Genomic DNA, 14,550 nt, shown 5'->3' on the forward strand with positions numbered 1-14,550 from the left:
TTCATCTTCATGATGGTTTGCTTTTGAGTTGCAAAGGAGCAACAATCAGCATTGCAACTGTGATCCTTTTTTTTTAATTCCATCTTTGTTCTGCCTATTGAATGAACTTTAAAAAAATCTACTAGAGAGCTCGGGCAGATGGCCCTGAGGTTAAGAGCACTTGCTGCTCTTGCAGAGGACCTGGATTCAGTTCCCAGTGTACACATGCCAGCTCACAGCCATCATAACTCTAGTCTCAGGAGGTCTGATATCTTCCTCTCATCTCTTTGGGATACAGGTACACATAATATATATATATATATATATATATATATATATATATATATATATATATATATTATGCATATATATATATATGCAAAACATTCATACACATAAAAGAGATTAAATAAATATATAAATAATTTTTAAAATCTGCTAGAGAGGGTAGGGAGATATCCCTGTCAGTAAAGTGCTAGTCCCACAAGCATGACAGACTGAGGTCATAGCCCTAGAGTCCCTCCAAAACTAGGCGTGATGATTTGTGCCTGAGATCACAGCACTGAGGATCCATAGGACATGCAAGACAGACAGTCTAGCTGGATTAGCAAGTTCCGGATTCAGTGAAAGACCCTACCTGAAGAACTGAGGTAGGGAAGCAACTGAGGAAGGCACTCAGTGTCAGCCTCTTGCTTCCACATGCATGAACACATGCAAGTACTCGCACACACATGAGCATGTACATGCAACAGCTACATCGCATGCATGCACACACCCACAGACACACACTCACATTTTCACACTCACACAAATCTATTACAACAAGATGGTGGAAATGAAATAGAGTGTATGGGCAGATTAAAAAAAGAAAGACCCAAATTATGCCGCCTCCAAGAGTCATCTCACTTTTAAGGATACACAGAAACAAAAAAGTGAACGGATGAGAAAAAGACACTGTAAACAAATGTATACTAGGAAACAGCACTTGGACTAGATATAACTAAGTCAAGAGTTGCAAAAAGAGCGCACACCATACATAGTGGTGCATACCTGTAGTCCCCTGTGCTTGAGAAGTAGAGGTAGAAGGAGAAAAAGTCCAAGGTCATGCTCAGGTGTATAGTGAGGCCCTGCCTCAGAAACTTATAAGAAGGTATAGACATTTGATAAGTACAAATGAATTGACATGCCAAGAGGCTGCAATAACTGTAAATTCATGCAACCAATATCAAAGTATCCATGTGCACATGGCTATATTAAAGGACATAAAAAGACATCATTTGCATTTGGGTTTGAGAGCTTCAATAACCCGTTTCAACAATGGACTGACATTTCAGAGAGAAAGTTTGCGAAAAAACACTGGACTTCAACAGCACACTGTACAAGTCAACCAAACAGACATAGCACTTCATCTCATAGCAACAACCTGTGCTCCTCACAAGCAAGCACGTGTGGATCGTTCTGGGCCTTGAGACATGTCTTAGTCAATTTGAAGATTAAAATGGTATAGGGCACTTTTTCTGATCGTTATAGTGTGGAAACTGGAAATCAATAGGAAGAAGAAACGTAGAACTTAAAACTAAACAATACATCCCTCAATAACAACAGTCAGTGAAGAAATTAGAAGGGAAGGTGGGAGAATGGCTCAGTTACCAAAGTGCCCACCACACAAGAATGATGTCCTGCATTAAATGCACAGAATCCACGTAAAGCTGGTGGTACCCACACCTGTAATCCCAGTGGTCCTATAGTGAGATGGAAGCAGATTCTCTCATGGGACAGTCAGCCTGGTGTACAGTGCGTACTAGTGAACTCTGTCTCAAACAAGGTGGAAGGCAAGGATCAGCAGCAAAGTGGCCCTGTGACCTCCTCACCTGAGCACTAGGACTCATCACTCACACACACACACACACACACACACTTAAAACTCACAAAGCTAAAAGCAATCCATCAGGTCTCACCTGAAGTGGCAAGCGTTCGTCGCTTGTTTTGAACACGTGATCAAACACAATAGCAGCCAGCACATGCGCAGACTTTTTTTCATACTTAACGTATTTCTCAAAAGATCCTTCTGAAGGAAAGCCTCGAACTGTAGAGAGAAAAGTCCAAGTTGCCCACATAAACATCAAAGGTCTGACGCTCATTTTTCTTGGCACCATGAAACACAACCCTGTCACATCAGCGAAAATTCCAAACAGTGCCACTTGACCAATGATACTCAGACCATCTAATATATACCTGGAGTATGGAAAACAAATGAAAAATTTCTAATATGTCATAAATAAGCATATAAAGCATATAAATAAGCATATAAAGCCAAAGGAGCCCTTCTTCCGTAAGATAATGAAAAAACTGTATTCATGATTTTGGAGAAAGTAAAAGTGTTTAAATTGATTAGTAAAAAGAAAAGGAAGGAAAATGGTGTGCCTACTATAATTCAGTGGCAGAGCACTTGCCTAGCATGAAAGGCCCTCAGTTAGTCTCCAGTCTCTCTCTCTCTCTCTCTCTCTCTCTCTCTCTCTCCCCCCCTCTGTGTGTGTGTGTGTGTGTGTGTGTTTCTGTCTGTCTTTCTGTCTGTCTGTCTGTCTGTCTCTCTCTCTCTCTGCCAATCTCTGTCTCTGTCTCTGTTTTTCTCTCTCACATGTGTGCGCATACACACACGCACACGCGCACACACACACACACACGCACACACACACACACACACACAGAGGAAACCATTGACTTGAGGTTGCATCGACAGAAAGAGCAAACATTTTTTAAAAATTTAAAAAAACGAGAAAGTGAGCTTAGTGACATTTAGTACATTTTTTCCCTCTTTTATTAATTTATTCTTGTTACATCTCAATGGTTATCCCATCCCTTGTATCCTCCCATTCTTCCCTCCCTCCCAATTTCCCCTTATTCCCCTCCCCTATGACTGTGACTGAGGGGGATTACCTCCCCCTCTATAGCGAGGATGTGGGGAGAGAGGAACACTCCTTCATTGCTGGTGGGAATGCAAACTAGTACAACCACTTTGGAAATCTATCTGGTGCTATCTCAGAAAACTGGGAATAGGGCTTCCTCAAGACCCAGCTATTCCACTACTTGGAATATACCCAGAAGATGCTCCAGCACACAGCAAGAAAATTTGCTCAACCATGTTCATAGCAGCCTTATTCATAATAGCCAGAACATGGAAACAGCCTAAGTGTCCCTCAATAGAAGAATGGATAAAGAAACTGTGGTACATAGACATTTAGTACATTTAGTGCATTGACAAGTCACAGACTGAGATACAAAGGAAATACATAATGTGTATAACCAACAAATACATGTCACAGCTATAAGTAAGAAAGAAAAACAATCAACCCAGCAGATAAAATATGTGAGCAGGCTTGCTGTAGAAAACTAGCTCCCAAATGGCCAAAAATCACAAGGACACTGAGTTCAGTCAGAGAAGATAAGGATTATAGCTCAGCTGTGGGGTGTTGATGTAGCACAAGAAAGCCCCCAATATGACATCCAGGAAAAACAAAACTGGGTTTAGTCAGAGGAAATCAAACCAAGGCCAAGAGGACCCCACCACATACTCATCAAAGTAGCTAGAGTGTTATAAAATTTTATTCAGCAAATAAAAATATTCATTATAATTTTGTTTTCTATATAAACAAAAATGTGTGCCCTTTGCCTAAACTTTTAAGTGACTGGTGCTATTCTCCACAACTGCCTTTTGGTAGAGTTCGGGGAGCTGCCCCTCATACACACCCTGGTGAGACACATGGGAGCTGGAGTATTTGAGAAATCGCCATTGTTTTTCAAGGTAGATCTGCCATTTATGTTTCCGTGAGTGAGGCAAGGACCTCGGTGTTCCACACTCTCATCAGACCTCATCATCAGCCTTTTACTCCAGTTGTGATGGCATTTCACTGTGGCTTCCTCTGCATTTCCCTGGTAGCAGACAACGCCGAGCACATCCCCATGTGCTTGTTTGTCATTTAGAGATCTTATCTGGACTGCTTGTTGTTTTATAAATGGACATTTGCCTTTATATAATTAAGTTGTTAAGAATGCTGTATAATTCTCTTGGAACCCACCATCATAAGAGTAGTTTGCAAATATTTTCACAAACATTAGGCTGCCTTTCATATTCTTGATAGATTTCCTTTGGAAAAATATTTCCTATCTTTATTGCATTTTTCATGACTTTCCCCTTTTTTCGTCTTATCTAAGAAACCTTTACCAAATCTATGGTCATGAGTACAATATTTTGTTTTCTTCTAAAAGTTTTATAGTTTTGGCTCTTATATTTATGCTTTTGGCCTGATTTGAAGTATTTTTACATAAGATTCTACTGTATATGAAACATTCTGTTTCCAGATAGCTCAAATGACTCTTCTTTCTCTATAGTTTTGAAATAATATCCAAAAAATCAATTTACTATGCTAGTACCTATTTATTTCTAGAATCTCAATTCTAGATCTACTTTTGTATCAAAAGTGTGTGTGTGTATGTGTGTGTGTGTGTGTGTCTGTGTGTGTGTGTTCAAAACTTCCATACTTCTCAATATTGTTTTGGCTTACAATGAGTCACATTTTTGTGCGAATTTCAGAAGTGGTTCATCAGTTTCCATAAAGAAGCTCAAAGCCTGTGCACGGGAAGTGCCTGTTACCTAGCATTCCCACAGATTCAGGTTTCGCTCAGCCAGTACTCTGGAAAGGCTCTGTAGCTCCTTTGTCCATGTTTTGGGGCCCTGAAGCCAAGTTGCTGGGCTGCTTTGGGTTCCCTAGCAGATCCAGCTAGGCACCTTTTCCTCTGTGTGTCACTTTGTACCAATAGGACTGATCTCCATCTACTGCTGAGGCAAATTATTTGAATCTTACACCAATTTCAGGGTCTGGTGTGACTAGGGGACAAGTTTGCCTCAGAGGCTCAGACAAATACTTTCCTGGGTCTATATAGGAGACTGCTCTCTGTCAACGCATATGATGGGCCAAACACATAGGCATTTTTCTAACTAGGTCTCTGAGCTGGATCCTCATCCTGCCCACAGAGGTGACCTCTAACCACTGCTGACAGGGCCTTGAACTGAGGCTCAGGGATATCTCTGGCCTGTAGCCAGAGTTGAAATTGTGAATTTCACTAGAGACAGTGGGCACCCTTCATACCAAATCCCAGTGGGCAGTTCTGATTGCAAGACCATTATCAGAGGAGACTATAACTGAGACTATGAGGCTATGGGAAATTTCTAGTTCTGAAGGCAGAGACACAGCAGGCAAGTCTGCCGGATGAGTATCATCCCCTCAGCGTGGCTCTCCCAGGTCATTGACCTACAAGCTCCTAACTGAGTGGCACTTTTATCCATGGTGACTACAAAATTATTGCCGTACTTAGATATGAACAGGAGTTCTCGTCCACTGCCTTGCTATCTCTTCTCCACATATATCATAGTTTTTAAAGTATATAAAAATAAACCTGCACAGTTACATAACCCTCATGATAAGACTGGAAGCAGAGGTACTGCGTTCCTAGTAGGGTGAAAGAATAGAAATTTAATATGCAAAAAGATGTTTCTGTAAAGAAGTGTCTCTTCTGCTATGATTCTACACTGTTTTTCTTTTCAGATACATTGATATGTCATTCTTAAGTAATATTTTAATAAAATTAGTGATGTAAATAATTTGTACACCAAGAAAAAATTCCTGCTTTGTTCTAATACTCGACATAAAATCAGGTACTGTCACATGCCTTGTGACAACAGCATTGGTGACAGAAGAGACCCAGCACCTGCAAAATATTCCCTGACCTCCACATATGTCACACACACACACACACACACACACACACACACACACACACACACACACAAACAAACATGCACACACATGCACAGACACACACACACACAGGTTCACATGTACACACACAAAATTAGTTTTTCATAGCATAACCATAAACAAAGAATAGTTATAATTATAGAACTGAAAATTAACTTGGTCATCTAATTTTAAATATTATATTTCAATAGTGATTATGCTATGAAGACATTTGAACAAAACCCATAGTGTTCTATTTGGGAGACCAATTCATGAATTATGAAGGTTTCCAAATCAATCATACTAAGAAATTTCTAGAGAGGTACTTCAAGTATTTTAACTTCTAACCTGTAAAGTTGAAATTTAAATCCTTTTTCACCATCTCAGTAATATTTCTTGCTGCATCGCTCTCAGAAGGTACATAAGCCAATTCATATTCAAATCTTTTATTAAGGAAGCCAGGTAATGCCAGGCGAACAGGATTAAAAATTATATCATGAACAAATATCTTCTTTGAATACTTGCGTAAGGTCAAAGTCCATGCAAACAACAGAAATATCAAGAGAATCTGCACCACTAAGCCAAACACCTTCCGCATCTGCAACAAACAGAGGGGACCATGTTAGAGAGTACATGAGCACATACACATTGTAGGCATGTGCACACCACACAGACCCACATTGTTGGAGAACACATGAGCGCGTGCACCTTGTAGGCATGTGCACACCACACAGACCCACATTATTAGAGAACACATGAGCGTGTGCACCTTGTAGGCATGTGCACACCACACAGACCCACATTGTTAGAGAACACATGAGCGCGTGCACCTTGTAGGCATGTGCACACCACACAGACCCACATTATTAGAGAACACATGAGCGTGTGCACCTTGTAGGCATGTGCACACCACACAGACCCACATTGTTAGAGAACACATGAGCGTGTGCACCTTGTAGGCATGTGCACACCACACAGACCCACATCATTCTGCTTCATCCTGCAGTGAGAATGGCTCCCTCACCTGTCTCCCTCCCTCCCTCACTCTTGTCTATATTTCTCTGTATTCATCGGTTCTGTTAATTCCCAGGCTGCCCTTCAGACTAAGCAATGCCAGCCCAGCCTTGGAACAAAAGCAAGAAAATGAACCACAATCAGATGTGGTAAACGAGCTGTTAGCAGCCCCCTCCCCCATCTTCACAGACTTTCCATCTGGCTCCCACAAACACTTCCACTTACCATTAACATGGAATTTTTCCACAGAAGGATTGAAAATTGCCTCTGCTGCAATGAATTCATTCTACCCAAAAGGGTGGGAACTCAATGCTTAAGAAATAAAGATGCAACACAATTAAGGTCACCTGCCAAAATATTAAATGTCATCAATAAAAAAGATAAGATTCTTGTTTCATTTTTCCACACCTCTACTTTATCAATGAAAACTAAAATTTTTTTTAAAAATATGAAACAGATACTTGTCTATGCCTTTATATCAATTTATTAGAGCATTTAGAGAATAGACAAGTGAATATCGGCAAACTCAGGTCCATTTTCACAAAGATATAAAATATAAACATAGAACATCTGGTTTGGGGCAGCTTCCATATGTCTCACAGACTAAACACCTGTCTGTGCAAAGCCTGCTCATACAATGTTCTGTACCGAACATGGGGTCATTTCACAGCATGCCCCTTTTTCATAGCCATGGATAGCATGGCACAGTAACTATGAACCTAGGATCTGAGTTCAGTCCTCAACTCTCAACATGCTGCATGCATATAATTCTGAGCAAAGTAATAACCCATGGCTACTTATCTGTAAGTGAGGGAATGGTAGTACTTACATGTTTTTCCCTGCTTGGGGTCAGCTGCTACTATGGAGGGGACACTGAGAACTGTTCATCACATTTTTGTAATTGTGATTTTTTAAAATAAAACAAAGCATGCATAGCATAAAATTCACCGGTATGAATGTGCTTGGCTCAGGGGTATCAACCGCGGTGTCCTAGAGCCAACACCACCATTCATAATATTTTCATCTTCTAGAATCAAATCTCTGTCTCAATCAGCAACAGCTTGCCAGCTCCCCATGCCCTGGCAGGTGTAACTGTAGGTGATTAGAGGGATTGTGCAGCCTCCTGTGAGGCTAATAAGAATGCTTGTACAGGAAAGAACTTCAGATGCTAGCTATCATGTGGATGGACCTTAAAGAATATTTTAAATTAAATGAAATAGCCCAGTCACAAAGTGTCAAATACAGCAATTGAAGGAAATTTAACCAAAGATAAATTCAAAGAAATGTACATGTAGACATATAATCAAACAGATAGGAAACTAGATCTGAACAAGGATGGCACTTGGAATTATAGATGTGCTGATGTGGATGGAGGACACAAAGAAATCTCACAAAGTCCTAACTCTAGACTGCAGGCAACTAAGGAATGCTGAGGCTGGCTGGTGGTACTACGGGCCTTTAATCCCAGGATCGCTGTGAGTTCAAGGTCAGCCTGGTCCTCAAGGCAAGTTCCAGGACAGCCAGGGCTACATGGAAAAGGGGGGGGGGGGCGGCAGAAAGGAATTCTGACAGCAGAAAAGAATCTTCCCCTGGGGAAGAGCCCTTAAGTGGCCTTAAGTTGGCTATCCCATACCCAGTGGCAAGGTGTGAAATGTTATACACACAAGTAACATCATTATACACACCGAGGAGGTGGCCCTTATGTACTAAGGAATACGTACACACAAATATAATAGCAATTAAGGAAATAGAGGCCAAGGATTCAGGAGAGACCAGGGCAGGAAGCATGCTGGAGGGAGGAAAAAAAGGGTTAGAAATGATGCTATATATTTTAATTTTTAAAAAAAGAGTAATGACTTTAAAAACTCTTTTTAAAAAACAGAAGAGAATAAAACATCTTTAAGGAAAGAAAGATTTGGGACGTAACAAAGCAGAAGTAACGACTGAAGTCTCTCAGGAGCTCTGCTGGCTTCAGTCCACTGCTGAAGCCATTGTCTCTCCTCCATCCTCACTGGTGGTCATCTCTACTGAAGCAGAGGAGGCATTGGGTAAGCACGTGACAAGTGAGGAACAGAAGTGTAGTACCTCAACTCAACAGATACATTGTATTCAGTAGTGAAAGACTGAACAATAACATCCTTGGGCTAGAAATAAGATAAGGGTGTCTGCTCTTATTCAGTATAGGCATGGAAGTTGTAGCTATAGTAACAGGACAAAACAAAGACCAAGTTAAAGAAGAACAGGGGAAGAAAGGAGACAAAAAGAGAGGAAAAGGAAAAGGAGATAGAGAAGAAGGGAAAGAAATCAAAGTCATTGAAATTGTAAAGGAAAATAATAAACTACTTCTTCAGAGATATTATACATAATTTTACATATAGAACACTCTAATGAACTCACAAAAGAAAGTACTAGGTTAAGCTTATATGCTCATCCAAGTTGAAGGAAACAAGATCAGTATATTTAAAAAAACCTTACTTCTATACACTAGTAACGAACAATCTTTGGGGGGAAGGGTGAAGGAAAAATTTTTTTAGTCTTTTATTGATTCTTTGTAAATTTCATTCACATCATCCACCCAAGTCTCACTCATCTCCCCATTCCCCCAAATCTTCCCTGTACTCTCCCACCCCCCCCATAAAAAACACAAACAAACAAAACAAAAAGCATAGGAAACATTTCAACATGGAAGCTTCAGCATGTCACAGTGTGTCCCACTGTCTGCACAGCTTCCCGTGCAAATGTTTGTTGCAAGGAGTCATAGGTCTGGTTCGAGGTCTCTGGCTTCTGTGATATCATCAATATTGGATCTGCATGGGGACCCCTCCTGCCTATCCCGTTGTTGCCCTGTGTCATGGAGATCCTGCAGGTTTGGATCAGCAGGACTGGCCCTTTTAAGGGTCCTGACCTTTTGCAGATAAAACAGATTTTGGGGTGGGCCAAGTCAGATCCCTGGATCTGGGCCTAAGTGTGTAGTCTCTCCCTTAGCTGCACTACCAGACCAAGCTCTCCAGCACTGCTCCAGCTAGGCCACACAATGCCATAGGCAAAAGGCAGGGTCAGCTCTCCTGCTCTCATGCCCTTGGGGCTGGCTCACCCACACCTATGCCTCCAGAACCAGCTCCACTGTTCTGCCCAGTCAAGGCACAGGGGCCTACTCTCCCAAATGCTGCAGCCTGCAAGGAGCTGGTACAGCTCTCCTGCTCTCACCCTTAGGGCTAGCTCATCCATGCCTTCACCATCACGACCAGTTCCACTGTGTTGCCCAGGTGAGGTGCAGAGCCCGCTCTCGGAGTGCTGACACCCATGAGAGGTGTGGCCAGCTCTCCAGAGTACTGCAGCTAGTGAGGTGCAGGACCAGTTCTGCACAGCCCCTGGACATCCATGTGGTTCCCATGGCCTGTCCTGGCCAGGCATGTCCCCATGTTCTCTAGTGGTAGTATGAGCCATAGACTGTGACACCAACCCCTGCCACTGCATAGCCACACTCCTAAACAGGGCCCTCCGCAGCAGGTTGGCCTGGAACCTCACCATGGCCGCAGGTCAGGGCTGGCTACTCACAACAGGCTACTCCTCTCCACTCTGAAGTCTCCAGTTTGATTTCTCTTCAGAGTGCTCAAGCTACTCTACTTCTCCTTCTCTCGCATCTGTCTGCCACATACTCGCACATTGTGGTGGCTACAGCAGCAGACTGGCCACATGGCTGGCGGGCCTCAGGGTGGCATCCTGTCAGTACTGCGTGGTATGGTGGCAAGCAGGTGCCTACAGCCTGTCTGTGCTGTGCTGTGCACTGGAGGGCAGGTCTGTGGGTAGTATGGAAGTCCACAGGTTTCTGTCTGTCTTCCTCCTCCTTTGCTATGCTGCCTGAATGTTATTGGATTTGATTAAATTATTATGTGTCCTACACATAAAACAGCTTTGGCCACTAAACCAGGCATCAGGCTAGGCCTCTGACTACAAGAACAGCCACTATGTGTCTCTTTGCCCATTGTGGAGGAAGGTGTGGGAGTGCACATTATGAACAATCTTAAAAATCCAATTCCATTTACAAGAGCATCAGAAAGTAAAATACTTAAGAATAAGTTAAGCTAAGGAATCATAAGACTTGTATACAAACTAAATTATAAAACATGTCTTTAGAAGAAGAAGAAGAAGAAGAAGAAGAAGAAGAAGAAGAAGAAGAAGAAGAAGAAGGAAATACAAGAAAGCTAAGACGTAAAGAAACAAAAAAAATCACCCTATATTCACAGACTGAAAGATCCACTACTGTTATAACAGAAACATCCCAAAGTTTGTCTTCAGCTCAAAACTCAACTGTCTTGAACAGGCTGGTCCTAAAATTCATATGAAATTCTAAGTAAGTAATACTGACTGGACAAACCATCTGGGGAAGGAATCAAACTGGCAGCCTCACACGTTCTGATATCAGCGCTGATATCAGCATAATGTCAGTCCTCAGCACAGAACAGAACTGAGAAAAGCACAGGCGCAAAGTCCGGACACACTCTGAGCAGCATGCTGGTGGACATCACGCTAGCTCACTCGCAGGGCAAGACACGGTTTTCACCTGATGTGCTTATCTGACAACCCAGAACAAAGGAGGGAAACTAGGTTTGAACCTCATGCCATTCACAAAATGGTCAGCAACACAATGTGGCGGCATAGACAACAAACTCTGAGAATAAACAGTCTCGAGTCACCACTTAACAATGCATGCTGGACAAAGAGTAGAAGCTTTGCCAAATCGTATCATTAACTTAGAGAGTAACCCTTACAGCGCAGCAAAAGACAAACCAACTAAATAAGGAGCAATGAGTCGTAAACAGACATTTCTACAAACAAACACTGCACATAAACATGACCCCATTAAAAGATCCTCAGATTATTACTCATAGAAAAATAAAAATTAAAAGTGCAATGGGCTTCAGTTTACACGCCATATACACTCTATATGCTTTATCAAAAAACAAAATAGAAAATAATATATGGCAAGAAGGTAGAAACCTGGAACCTTTGCCCACTGGTGGTGAACAGGGTTGTCATATTGGAAAGCAGATTGGCAGCTTGCCTCACAAAAAGCCAAGTGTCCAACTTCCATATGATCCTCCAATTTCACGCCTAGAAATTATAAAAATGTCCATACCCAGTTCCCCCTGACCCCCCAAAAATGTGCAGGACCCGTGAGACTTAGCAGGCAAGGGTGCTTGCTGTAAGGGTTGATAACCTGCATTCGAACCCTGGAGCCCACACGGTGGAAGCAGAGGACTGACTCCCACAAGTAGTCCTCTGACTTCCACACGTGTTCACACACACTAGATAAATATGTAAAATAAAACATATATACAGATATTCACAATGTCGTCGTAACCCCAAAGTCTGTTCAACTGATGAACAATTACATATGGCGACAAGATAATTCTCCACCATGGAGTCTCATTTGCCCATATAAGGAATCATGTAGGGAACCTGTTACAACAGCCAGGAACCTTGAAAACAGTATGCGAAGCAAAACATGTATGGTTCTTGGGGTCCTGCTCAAACTATGGCACCAGCCAGGGAAAATACATGCAGTAAACTTCGAACCCCTACCCAGACCTAGCCAGTGGACAGGACATTCTCCACCGTTGTGTGGAGAGTGAGGTCTGACTTGCATATAAACTCTGGTGCCCCATTTTTGACCACGTCCCCTTGAGGGGGGAGGCCTGGTGGCACTCAGAGAAAGGATAACAGGTCACCAAGAAGAGACTTGGTACCCTATGAGCATATACAGGGGGAGAGGTCCCCCTCAGGAACAGTCATAGGGGAGGGGAGTGGGGGAGAAGCGGGGGGGAGGGGGGAGGAATAGGAAGATACAAGGGATGGGCTAACAATTGAGATGTAATATGAATAAATTAATAAAATATTAATAAAAACATATATGGTTCCATTCATACGAAATGTCCAAACTCCATTAATCCAGGCACACACACAAAAAAAGAGCAACAGTTGCCGGGGACAGCAGGGAGTAGGCAGCCGAGAGCGACTGCGTAATAAGTGCAGGGTTTATTTTGGGAGGGATCAAGTATTCTGGAAATAGTACAGACATTACAAGTGTGGTAAAGGGCACTTAAAATATGGCTTAACTTATGTTGTATACTACTGTAATGTTGTAAGTAAACAGAACCATGAGGCGAATAAAGAACTGTCTTCATTATAGAGGAGACACAGAAGTTAAGTGACAGAACTTAAGTCAGAGTAAGACGAAAAGCTGATCCTGGACCATATCAAAATGGAGTCATGCTCGGCTGGTAGTGTATGCTGTCAATCCCAGAACTAGGGAGGCTGAGGCGAGAGGACTGCCACGGATGCGAGAACACTTTGGGCTACATAGTGAGTACAAAGTCAGCCAGGTCTGAAGGTCAGCAAGACCCTGTCTAATAACAACAACAACCACAATAAAGGGGAGACGATGGAGGAGAAGAAGGGAGGGAGGAAGGGAGGGGAGGGGAAGGGAGGGGAGGGGAGGGGAGGGGAGGGGACTAAACAAACCAGCCAAACTAAGGGTCAGGAGGTTGGGGGGTGGGAGGGAAGCAGTGCTGCACACATTGCATGTGTGCCTATCATGAAATTATTCCCAAGAAGGCCTAAGGGCCCTTTTCTTCTGTTTGCTTTTTGAGACAGGGTCTTGCTTTGTAGCCTTGTTTGCTCTCCAACTTGCTCTTCTCCTGCCTCAGCCTCCAGAACGCATGAATTACTTACGCAATACACTCCACATGCCGTCTCTTGCTACCGAAGTCACCAGCACAGTTTCCTCTAGTGAGCTGCAGTCAACACCTGAAGCAAACCCCTGTGAGCCCCAGGCTCTGTTTCCAAATCCAGCAGGGTGGACTTCTGCCCTTAGAAGTGGCCTGCCCCAGTCTCCTCGGAGATAGAGGTCATGGGCCTCGTGTCCACAGCACCAACAGCCCAGACTCTTTAACTCGTTAGACTAGCAGTTCTCAACGACCCTTTCACGAAGGGTCATCTAAGACCACAGGAAAACACAGACGTTTACATTATGATTCATTACAGTAGCAAAATTACAGCTATGAAGTAAGAGTGAAAAAAATTATGATGGGGGGGGTCACTACCACAACAAGAGGAATTGTGTTAAAGGGTCACAACATTAGGAAGGTTGAGAACCACTCCTCTCTTTTAGACTGGCAACACACGCAATGAAATTCGTTCCTGTGTGTGTAGGGCCCACAGTGAAGTTCTGCGGCATCTAAGGGCAGCCGCAGAGCTGTAACACACACCTCTCAGACTCCACAACAGCCGCCACCACCACGGCCACGAGAGGGCGCGCGTCGCCCGGGCACCGCTCCTTCTCCCAACGCTCTAACCAACCGCCTGGCGACGCAGATCTGTCCGGACGAGGGCGCGCGAAAGGAATGGGAGACAGCGCCAGAGGGAGCCACCTGGGTGTCGCCCTCGTGTGCGCCCTGGGGCCTTTTCCACTTCACTGAATTCTGCTTGCGTGCATGCTTATCCAGAACCAGAGACCCGCGTAATAAAGCCAGCAAGATAGTTGAGGCGATGGCAAAATTCAGAAGTCCAGATAAAAACATTGATACACTATTTTTAGTCTTTTTGAAGTAAATATACTTAAGGGAGTTGTCTTAGAGTCCTAAGCAAAAGATAGATTCCATTATTCTGACTTCTGTTTATTTTTTAAAATATTTTTCATTGTTCTCCTTTGATTACTATTATTTTTGTTGTTTTAGTATTTCTCTTGAGCATTGACTTA

The 14,550-nt window shown here is 42.9% G+C and overlaps 1 protein-coding gene across 6 annotated transcripts in view; it reads right to left on the reverse strand.

The window, feature by feature from the left end:
• LOC311593062 (phospholipid-transporting ATPase ABCA3-like) overlaps positions 1–14,133 on the reverse strand; it is a 114,273-nt gene extending 100,140 nt beyond the window's left edge. For 3 of the 6 annotated variants that reach the window (XM_084774134.1, XM_084774135.1, XM_084774130.1), the window contains exons 1-4: positions 13,524–14,013; positions 7,014–7,135; positions 6,123–6,372; positions 1,938–2,065 (exon numbers count right to left, since the gene is read on the reverse strand). In XM_084774134.1, the coding sequence (XP_084630260.1) occupies positions 1,938–2,065; positions 6,123–6,372; positions 7,014–7,073 (438 nt within the window). In that variant the 5' untranslated portion in view covers positions 7,074–7,135; positions 13,524–14,013. Of the gene's footprint in view, positions 1–1,937; positions 2,066–6,122; positions 6,373–7,013; positions 7,136–13,523; positions 14,014–14,059 lie in introns of those variants that run through there. The other 3 variants (XM_084774131.1, XM_084774132.1, XM_084774133.1) reach the window with 3 other exon arrangements.
• Positions 14,134–14,550: the final 417 nt, after the last annotated feature.

The sequence above is a fragment of the Acomys minous genome, assembly GCF_964271855.1.
Source record: "Acomys minous genome assembly, chromosome: 2".
Taxonomy (NCBI): Eukaryota; Metazoa; Chordata; class Mammalia; order Rodentia; family Muridae; genus Acomys; species Acomys minous.